At 40.2% G+C, this 11,700-nt stretch overlaps 1 protein-coding gene across 1 annotated transcript; it reads right to left on the reverse strand.

The window, feature by feature from the left end:
* PGK2 (phosphoglycerate kinase 2) lies at positions 9,198–10,851 on the reverse strand. The gene is given in 1 exon segment (NM_213782.1): positions 9,198–10,851. A coding segment is annotated over 1 exon segment (1,254 nt). The 5' UTR covers positions 10,729–10,851; the 3' UTR covers positions 9,198–9,474.

Here is an 11,700-nt window from a genome sequence, read left to right on the forward strand (position 1 = left end):
GGAGGTTCCCAATTCAGGAGCTACAGCTGCTGGCCTATGCCATAGCCACAGCAATGCAGGATCCAAGCCACATGTGTGACCTACACCACAGCTCATGGCAATGCCAGATGCTTAACCCACTGAGCGAGGCCAGAGATGGAACCTGAAACCTCATGGTTCCTAGTTGGATTCGTTTCTGCTGTGTCATGAGGGCAACTCCCAAGCATCATTTATTTTTACCCAAAATATCTTAAGAACCAGCAGTAGAATACAAAAGAGAAATCAACTTCTTTCTTTTTTTTTTGATCTTTAGGATGTGATTATTATCCTCATGGCATTAATTATTCTACCGATTGGATAAGTGTAATTTCTAGTTGTTGGAAATTCTGTGCGGAAATAAAATATAAGGTGGTTTGTGTATGTCAGTCTAAAGAGCTGGACTGGAGTTCCGATTGTGGCTCAGCAGAAACGAATCTGACTAGTATCCATGAGTGTGCAGATTCGATCCCTGGCCTCGCTCAGTAGGTTAAGGATCCGGTGTTGCTGTGAGTTGTGGTGTAGACCAGTGGCTGTAGTTCCAATTCGACCTCTAGCCTGGGAACCTCCTTATGCCACGACTGTGGCCCTAAAAAGACAAAAAATAAAAATAAAAATAAAAAATAAAGAGTTGGACAAATAATTGCCTGACTTGTTTCCCTATTTAGAGCGTAGTCTAATTCTTGCCCCACTTGTTGGGGATAACATTCCGTGTACAGCCTTGTATTTTCTGGATCACAATCATTAATTACTGACCATGCATAATCATGCGTCATGTTCTTGCAAAAAATACAATCTCGTAAATCTTTCCGGCTTTTCCCATGTGTTGGTGAATCTGGAGGGATTTTAGAGGTGTTTTATACAACTGTGATATATCTTCTTAAAAAACTACTGGCATTACTTTTGTGGATTATTACGTTTCTCTTGGGATAGAAATAAGGAGACTACAACCACCTATAAATGTAAATAAGCTGCATTCCTGCAGACATAAAAGTTGGTTCAAAGTGTGAAATCGACATTACACCATCTAGTTCATTCCAGCCTTGTGTATACAAGGTAAATCACACAAAACGAAGGAGGTATAAACGCCATTTCCTTGTTTATTCGCTTAACTGCCTTTTCAGATTTGGGTAATATTGTGGTTCTGCAGAATCATTGTGCAAGTACTTATTCAGTGCGCAAGTACTGTGTGCTTGACTCAGGAAGAAAAACAGTGTTTTCTTTAGTTAGTTCACTTGGATTCCACTGTTGAAATGTGGACTCTCTCCATACCTAAGAAAAGGGATGAAATAACACCAGCAATAATGACTTTATCCATTCACAGTACTGTCATTATAGTGTAAAGGATATCTATGTATCGAGTGTTTGGAATTCAGACTAAGAAGCAATTCCTTCTATTACTATAAGTTACTGCAAGAATAGGTTCCAAAACACCCCTGGGTGCCTCCGAAGGTATTCACAGCTCTGATACTGAACAGGTGAGGGTAAGTGTTCTGACTTCACCATTAACCATATCACTCAAGTTCATCAGATATATATTTTTTCCTCTAGGAACTTTAAAAACCTCATTTTATTATTTTTTTATTTTTTATTTAAAGTACAGTTGATTTACAATGTTGTGCCGATTTCTGCTGTTTAGCAAAGTGACCCAATCACACACACGCACACATATACATACATTAATATATATACGTGTGTGTGCGTGTGTATGTGTGTCTCTATATATGTATATTTATATATATAGAGATAGATACATACACATTCCTTTATCTTCCATCCTCGTCTTGTCCAGTCTCATCAGCTATTTTTTGTTTTTTTCCACTGACATCTTTTCTCTATCTGCAGTATCCTAGTGTACCTAACGAAATTTGATTCACTTACTCAGTTCGACCCTTCTCCCTGAGCAGTGTGATTTTTGCTTGGAATATTTTATACAAAACAGGAATTCTAGATCACATTTCTTCAAGCCATTTCTGTCTGTTGGCAAGGTTTTCTGCCAAGTCTCACCTTCAGATGTGAAATTCTCAGCCCTCTTAAACCTCTAACCCAGCCTGGGTGAGCACTAGGGTTCTTTCCTACCCAGGAGAAACTTTAATCATAACATTTCTGGGAGCTCAGGAGAGTACTCCTAGGGGACTTTTTTGCATTGGTCATTTTAGCACCCTCCAAAAAAAAAAGTAGCAATAGTTATGTCAATTTTTAGGAAATAATTCTGATTATTCAGGACAACTTCATCCTCTTCTCTGAGAAGACTTATGCTTTTTCTCCAAGTATCACTTTTAAGCCAGTTCTACTAAGAGTGCCTCCTCTAATCCTTTGTTTTGTAGTAAGCATAATTTGAGGAAGGAACACAATGTTTTCTTATCTGTCTCATGTATTTGTTAAAAATGCATTGTTTCCTGTAAATATTTCATCTTTCCAAGGGAAATCTGATCCTGTGAAATGTTCTTAACTCTAATGGTGGTAGTACAGATAAATTCATCCCCCTACTATTGAAAATATAAATGCTAAACATATTTAGAACTTTCTGTCAAACCCTGGTGAGTGCTTCAAAAAGACTGTCACCTATAATCTTCACGCAAACACATACGACTAATATGCTTTAATTTAATTTCCATTTTGCAGACAAGGAATTAAGGATGCATGTATCATTTTTCTGGTACAATATGCAAAATATTTATTATGTACCATCAACTTCTTGTGACTTTCAATAATGAGTTCTCACTGGTTATGTATGAATTCAACTTCTGTTTTTCCCCAGTAATTGATCATTCTGTATCTTAGCCAGCTTTCTCTCATGTTAAATGGAACATTCAGTTCCTTTTGAAAGTAAGAGGAAAAAAAAGTAAAAGAAACTTTCTTATTGTGAGAATCAAGCTCCTGTTATGTGCTACATTTCTGCTCTCATTGTTCAAATTGTATTTTAGACTCATCTTCTTTTTACCTAAATGATTCTGATAAGGCAACAAGTAATTGAATATATTTCACTATATTTTATTCTGTTTGTGTTTCTTTAAGTTCTCAGACACAATAGTTTTGGGAAATTTGCTTTTATATACACAGAGTCAAATTGCAAAGGAGGGAGTTCCCATTGTAGCTCAGTGGTAATGAACTGACTAGTAACCATGAGGACACAGGTTCAATCCCTGGCCTCGTTCAGTGGGTTAAGGATCCTGCGTTGCTGTGATCTGTGGTGTGTGTCGCAGACGTGGCTCAGATCCTGGGTTGCTGTGGCTGTGGCATAGGCCAACACCTGCAGCTGCAATTTGTCCTCTAGCCTGGGAATTTCATATGCTATGGGTGCAGTGCATGAAAGCAAAAAGAAATAATTTTTAAAAATTGCAAAGGAATTTTTATTGGAGAGCCAAAGTTCGGATGCTTTTCCCCCCTTTTCAGTTTAGACCTCTATATCATGTGTCTATTAGACTTTGGCCATTTTTTGTCTGTCAAGAGTCAGGTGAAAAATTGCAGCCAATAGTTTCGAGTATACCAAAAAGGGTTTCAGAGCCATAGAATTCAGGAACTAGAAAGAACCTCAGATAATATAATATATGGATTCATTGTATCATTTTTCCATATAGACACCCAGAGAAGTGAAAAAACTTGCCTCAATTAAAACTTTAAGATCATACCATGACAGTCACTAGAATTAATTCCTATTTCCCTTTAAAGTAGTCTTTATTGCATATCAGTCATTCTCAAATTTTAGTTTGAAATAGAAACCCTGGAGAGCTTGCTCAAACACAATTGCTGGATTTGCCCCCAGTTTGAGATTCAATAGGTCTGGTGCAGGGCCCAGTAATTTGCATTGCTAACAAGTTTTTGGGAGCTGCTGCTGCTGGCCTAGAAAGAACATTGAGAGACTTGTTCTAGAACTTGCATCTTGAGTCCTTTAGTTCCTTTGGTGTAAGTATTCTTAATCCCAGGCCTCTGAGAATTTACGACTAGGTATTTCTTTATTTTATTTTATTTTTTTTATTTTTTGCCATTTCTTGGGCCACTCCCGTGGCATATAGAGGTTCCCAGGCTAGGGGTCCAATTGGCGCTGTGGCCACTGGCCTACGCCAGAGCCACAGCAACGTGGGATCCGAGCCACGTCTGTGACCTATACCACAGCTCATGGTAACACTGGATCCTTAACCCACTGAGCAAGGCCAGGGATTGAACCCACAACCTCATGGTTCCTAGTCAGATTCGTTAACCTCTGAGCCAAGATGGGAACTCCCACGACTAGGCATTTCTCACTGGGCAAGTCTAGGTTGGTTTTTTCCACCTGGTAAGACCTATCATCTCTCTACAGTGCACCTAAAAAGCTTTATTTGCTAATGACTTGTTTTAAGACCTGAACATTTTCTGAGCAACTACTTATGTATCTAACTGAAAGCCAGTTGATGTCTGCATGCTTCTTAAAATACTAAAGTACTTTTTTTTTATCATATCACCCTCATTTTATTGATCAAAATTATTCTCCGTCAATATTCATGCCTATGTACCCATGTCTGTCTAACTGGTCAATACAGTTTGCAAGTTATTCTATTGCAATTTCTAATCTCCTCCTGACTTTTTTCCACTGCCTTCATCTTCCCTTCTCTCTTTCCTTCGGCATCTGAGTTCAGGTGGCTGTACCGGAAGCATCCCATTAAACTGCAATAATTATGCTTTTTCTTTTCTCTTGTTTCACAAATACAAATCAACACAAATCATGTTGCCTCGAAAGAAATCACAGTGTCTAAAAGCATCTCAAGGCTTTTTTTTTTTAAATAAGAAAACGAATATCAAATGTTTCAATCAAATGTAACTGCCGTATTTCCAAAAATATGTTTTTAATATTAAAAATTTTTTTTAAATATTTTAGGTCATTTTTGCTTTTCTAAAAGTGAAATTTTCTAATGAATAAATTACACATTTAAGTTATTACATTTACTTTCTGTGAAAAGAATCATGTGTGTTTTCAGAGGGAAAAAAAAACCCCTTACATTTACAGAATGTAGCTAGGATTTTTGACAGAAATAGTCTCGGTCAACCATCTCTTCTCCTCATCTCTAGACAGATGTGAGGCTCCTCAGAGAAAATGAGGAATTATTGTGAGACAGGTTTGTGCTTCATCTTGGGGACATTGAAGGGCATCACGTTCTCTTTAATGTCTCCTTTCTCCTTTTTTTGTTAAGAGAGCCAAAAACCATAGGAACACATTTTAATGCAAGAATGGAGCCATTACAAAAGCCAGAATTGATTTTTTTTTTTTTTTTTTTTTTTGCTGTTTGCATTTTAACACCTACACATTCAGAGGCCATATTTAGGTAGAGATTTTTTTTTTCCAAATGAGGTCTATTTTCAGATGATGGGAGGTTGCATCTTCTGAAGCATTTTATGAGCTTTAAATCTTCAGAAAGTCTTCTGGATGATTCCTGTTCCTAGAGATGGAAGCCAAGTGTTGATGATGGCACAGCCATGTCACTAGCCTGGGTCCTGGGATGAGCTCCATAACCACCCTGGAATGTCACAAAAGAAAGACATTTCCATGGTGACATTCTGGGCTGTGTAGTTCTTTGTTGTGGGGGTCGTCCTGTGTATTGTAGCCCACCTCACCACCACCTGCCCCAGTTGTGTGACAAACAAAAGTGTCTCCGTTCTTTTGCAAGTGTCCTCTACAGGGAAAAACTGTCCCTGGTCGGGAACCACTAGTCTATAGGCTCACTAGCGTAGGAATTGCCACCTGTAAGTGAGACACTGCCTTAATCAAACCCACAAACGATGGCATTCACTTAGGGGTCCTGTAAAGGAAATGCAGTAGAGCAACAATGAAAGGCTGGAAGGTGGTAGTCATTCTTCTGCTGTGGCATTTGGTAGAAATGTTGCTAGTGAGGTTGAATAGACAGAACACATTCCTCCAGAGCCTAAAGTATAGGGAAAGCATTTACAAAGAGGCAGCATATCAGTGCATTTGGGTTGTTACAAGCAGTTTAAAGGAAACAGTGCGCCCAGCCAGGAAATATTGGACAATCTGCTTGTTGCCTGCAACCTAAATTGGCTAATACACCAGGAAAGCCAGGAAACTGAGAGCTACGTTGAAAAATCACACTGTCTCAATATTACAAAGAGCAAGAGAAAGATGGCCACGCACAGTTTTTCTCAAGGGCCTCCCATGTGGACTCTTCGGACAAAAATATGAGGAGGCCACAGGCAAAGACATGATTACAGGTGTTACCCTCCCATCCCTGCCTACATTTTCAGGGAAACACGAGTTAACTGCTCTTAAAATGAGGAAGAGGAAAATAGACCCAGCAAAGAAGACAGTTAATTACAAGCAAGCACCAGAGGATTAAGAACGATAGCTAGAAGCACGTTTCCACAGAGGTTCTTTTACATGGAATTCCATAGGCCAGAAATCTTGATTCTTGAGAAAGCTGAAAAATCACTAGCCTGGACTTCAACGTCTTTTAATTGTGCGCAATAGAAAGAAATCCTTGGTTTCCTAAACTGGCCCAGCAAGGAAGAAGCTACGAAAGACACACAGTGGCATAATGTAGCCCAACTTGCCAACATCCGCCTCAGAAGATTGCATGGAAGATTAGGAAACAAGAAAATTACCCTGATGACCCAACTTGGGGCTGAAAAGAGACAATAAATAAGAACATACCTCCCTAAGAAGAAAGCCAGAGTCTCTTCAAGGAAATTCTTCTACCATCAGGTCAAGGAGTTCTTGAAATTTTTGTCCAGCACGACTTTTTTCACAATTGTAATGAACCAATGATTTTTTTTTTTTTTGCACGAGGATGTCTATCGCACTTATATTCTGTTTACTTTCTACTTTTGTATATTAGGTGTGATGACAGGGGTTTTGAAGGGATGAGAAAAAGAAATGTGTATATATATATTTTTTGGCTTACTACACCATCAGACTCCCTACTGGATCACATAGAAAAAATAATTTATCACTCAGAGATACCCAGATTTGAGGGGGATGCAGTGACTGAACAAGACATTTGATTCTACCTCTTGGAAGGCATGCTTTCTATAGGTAGAAGGCAGGATCCATGGATACTTATACTTGGAAACTTGTGTGACTAAAAGTGCTGGTCTGTCAGAAACTGTGACTTGTCCCCCAGTTTTAATTCCTATCCCCTACTTCCTTTTACTAAAAGAATCTATCGATTTTCAGTTGAATATAATTATTCAGCCAGAGAGAATATATCTGCAAGGCTCCCTTGCAGAAAAGGACCTATTATACAACAAATAGAAAATAGAATAAGTAAGATATTCCTGAACTTTGGGGGCCCAGTATTTAAAAGAGATACACTGTTTCGCACTAACCTCCCCTTTGGGCTGCCTATCAGTAATAAAAATTCCAACAATCACCTCAGACACGTGCACCTTCCTTATTGAAAACAGCAAGCTTGTTTCACAAGTGTGGTTGCCCAGATGACCCTGTGGACCATGTATTTGCTCTAGACTTGTATGCAAAAGAGTAATATATTATAATTTTGTTTCAACGACTGTAAGTTTTGGTTTCTTTCATACTTTTTTTTTTTTTTTTTTTGGTCTTTTTAGGGCTGCACCTGTGGCATATAGAATTCCCAGACGAGGGGTTGATTTGGAGCTACAGCTGCTGGCCTACACCACAACCATAGCAACGAGGGATCTGAGCTGTACCTGAGGCATATGGAAGTTCCCAGGCTAGAGGTCATACTGGAGCTGGAGCTGTCAGCCTACACCACAGCCACAGCAATGCCAGATTTGAGCCGGGTCTGCAACCTACACCACAGCTCGTGACAACACCAGATCCTTAACCCACTGAGCAAGGCCAGGGATTGAACCCACGTCCTTATGGATGCTAGTCGGGTTTGTTACTGCTAAGCCACAACAGGAATTCCTCTTTTATACTTATTTTAAATCTACACCTTAACTCCTTCATCTTCCCCGGATTACCATGGTATTTTATGTACATTGTCCTTATAAATATACTAAAATTTCAGGTATATTAAGATTAAATTTTAAGCTTGATTATTCAGAATGTTGAATATACAGAACTGACCTGAGGCTAAGGGGGACACAGGCCTTTAAAGCTGGGATAAGTTAATCTTCATTTTCACCCTTAATTATTAACAGCACTGCCCTGGACCAGCTCTTTGTCTCCAGGCAAAATATTCTCCAATAAGTATTCTCATTTCTTGGTATTTTATTGTTCTACTTTCTAATAAGGAAGAGTTTTCATACACTATTTTTTCTGTAACTAAACTATATATATAAATATTCTTTTATAGCTCAAAAAACCCAGTTTCAGCAGTTCTATTATCTATTTATTAAATAATACCTAACTTAAACATAAAACACTTACTTCTTTATTTGAAACCTGGAGTTAGTTTTTAGCTCCCATTCTAACAGACTTATATATCTGTATTTCTGTACATCTACAGATAGAATTCCTTTCTTGGGTTTACTTTCTTTTCCTTTTTAAACTTTTTCTTTTCTTTTTTGTCTTTTTAGGGCTGCACCCGTGACATATGGAGGTTCCCAGGCTAGGGATTGAATCAGAGCTGGAGCCATCAGCCTACACCACAGCCACATCAACGCCAGATCTGAGCCACATCTGTGACCTACACCACAGTGCACGGCAACCCCAGATGCCTGACCCACTGAGCAAGGCCAGGGATTGAATCTGCATCTTCATGGATGCTACTCAGATTCATTTCAGCTGAGCCATGATGGGAACTCCCTTTTTATTTTTTATTTCTCTTCTTATTTAGTAAAACTTTCCTCTTAGTGGAGCTTTAATGCTACCCATGAGTTCTTAAATGCAATTATTATTCTCAGTTTATTGGGATACTTTCATTATTTAATAATTTGTCACCTTCGGAGTTCCCTTCGTGGTGCAGCAGAAATGAATCTGACTAGGCCTCACTCAGTGGGTTAAGGATCCGGCATTGCCATTAGCTGTGGTGTAGGTCACAGACATGGCTGGGATCTGGTGAGGCTGTGGCATAGGCTGGCAGCTACAGCTCTGATTCGACCCCTAGCCTAGGAACCTCCATGTGCCATGGGTGTGGCCCTAAAAAGACAAAAAATAAAAATAAAAATTTGTCACCTTGTACCCCACCCTTCCTCAGCAACTTTGGTTTGGTTTCCATGTTTCAAATGGTAAAACAATAATAAAGCTGGTCTAAAATTAAAAGAGAAGGAAATTCAGCTTATTCAACTCACTTTAATAGGCAGCTCACTTTCTATGAATTACAACAGTGAAGTTCAAATGAGATCTTTAAGACAGTAGGCAAATGCATCACAGAACAAAAATGAGTTGTACTGTTAAGCTGATGTTAAGAGTTCCTGATGGCCCATTCCTTGGTCTTTGCCTGAGTCTTGATGGAGGGGTAGATTTTAACAAAAGTCAAGTTGAGATGTAAAAGCACTAAGTTGACTTAAAGGCTGTGCATAGAAAACAACAGGAAGGAACACTATCAACTACAGATTGCTGAGAGCCTCCACTCCAGGAAGGACTTTACCTTCCAGAAGCTCTAGACTGGCACCTCCTCCAGTGCTCACATGACTGACTTTATCTTCAGTGTTCCATTTGGCACAGCAAGTGGCCGTGTCTCCACCTCCTATAATGGTGATACAGCCCTTGGAGGTGGCTTTCACAATTTCATCCATGAGGGCTTTCGTTCCATTAGCAAAGGCATCCCATTCAAAGACCCCTAAAGGTCCATTCCACACAATTAGCTTGGCTCGGGCCACAACTTGTGCATACTTCTTGTTGGTCTCAGGACCACAGTCCAAAGCCACCCAGCCGGCAGGTATACCTGACGCTACCGTGGCCTGGCCAACCTTAGCATTTTCCTCAAACTTGTCAGCAATGACAAAGTCAACAGGAAAGGTAATGTTCACCCTATTCTTTTCAGCTTTGGCCATGATCTCTTTGACAATCGTGGCTCCCTCTTTGTCGAACAGGGAGGCACCAATCTCCATGTTGTTGAGTACCTTAAGGAAGGTAAAGGCCATTCCGCCACCAATAATCATCTCATTGACTTTGTCCAGCATATTTTTGATGAGTTGGATCTTGTCTGCCACTTTAGCTCCACCAAGGATAGCCAGAAAGGGTCTCTCTGGGTTTTCCAAGGCTTTGGCAAAGTAATCCAGCTCCTTTTTCATCAGGAATCCAGATGCCTTCTGCGGCAGATTCACTCCCACCATGGAACTGTGAGCCCGGTGAGCCGTGCCAAAAGCATCATTGACATACACATCCCCCAGCTTGGAGAGCGATGCGCGGAAGGCTTCTACTTTATCTGGCTCAGCTTTCAGCTTATTCCCAGAAGGATCTTGGCCCTTCCCTTCCTCTTCCACATGAAAGCGAAGGTTCTCCAGTAGGATGACTGAACCCGCAGGTGGGTTGGCACAAGCTTGCTCTGCTTCTGAGCCCACACAGTCTTTTAGGAACAGAACGTCTTTCCCCAGCAAGGATTTGAGTTCAGCAGCCACCGGCTCTAAGGAGTATTTATCAGGCATCGCAACACCATCAGGTCTACCTAAATGACTCATGAGAACTACTGACCTGGCTCCGTTATCTAGGCAGTATCTGATGCTTGGGAGGGAAGCCTTGATTCTTTGGTTGTTTGTAACTTGGTTCCTCTTCATGGGAACATTGAAGTCTACTCTCATGATGACTCGTTTCCCTTTCACGTCCAGTTTGTCCAAAGTTAACTTCTTAGAAAGAGACATTTTGACAATACGAAGACAGGCTAACACTTAGATCCCGATGTTGCAGGGAACCACTTCACTGCTGCTGCGATGTTGCGCGGATGGCGTTTCCTAACGCCCTTCCTCTTGGCCCGCCCCTATCTTCCAAGCACCGGGTCTCCCACATGGCAGCCATGATTGGACCGGGGCAAGGAAACCTGGCTCTGTGATTGGTCCAATCGTCCTGTCAATCGGGATTTGGAGACGCGTGGTGCAGATTCTACGAGCCAGGGCTGAAGACTAGACTAGTGATATCTGGTGGCTTGGGGTGACAGTTGAAGAGGTGAAGAAACCCTGAAAGAAGAGGAGTCCTGACGTCCAAGCCTCCTGCTGGTTCTTTTTGACATTTTTTTTTTTTTAACAATTGCTTTTATTCTTTTAAAAGAATGAAAAGCATACCTCCCCCCATGTGAAATCCTAATTATATTGAGTGTAGAAACTTGTGCCCTGCCAAATTAAAGGAAAGATTTGAAAGAATGGGTCTATGAAACCTTGTTTATTCAAGGCAACATAATATGCTTCTGTTTTTTCCTTGTCTTGACAAATATTTCTGTTAAGAGCATAGCTTGGTATGAGCCTTTGGCTTTAGGTATATTCCAGCGTGGGGTGAATATACAGTATTTTCACTAGCTTTCTTCTCCTGTTCTCATACTACCGTGAGAGAATGCTTGGTGGCTTCTTTGGGAGAAATGTGATAAGATCATAGCACAGAGCATCAGTAAACCCCTCAAGGTAATGGTGACATTTCTTTCAGGCTACAAAGTTATGATGTGGTTCCTTACTGTTCCCTCTCCTCTCTCTGTTTCACTACCTGCGTAACTTTGAAATTCAGCTGAAAACAGGCATAGTTTCATGAGAATGAAAACATCTGAACTGAAAATGAGTAAGAGTTTTTATTTTTGGAGAAAGTATATATATGGCTGATAGGTTTAGGAATGAAAACGGGCTTTGCAA

The sequence above is a fragment of the Sus scrofa genome, chromosome 7, assembly GCF_000003025.6.
Source record: "Sus scrofa isolate TJ Tabasco breed Duroc chromosome 7, Sscrofa11.1, whole genome shotgun sequence".
NCBI lineage: Eukaryota > Metazoa > Chordata > Mammalia > Artiodactyla > Suidae > Sus > Sus scrofa.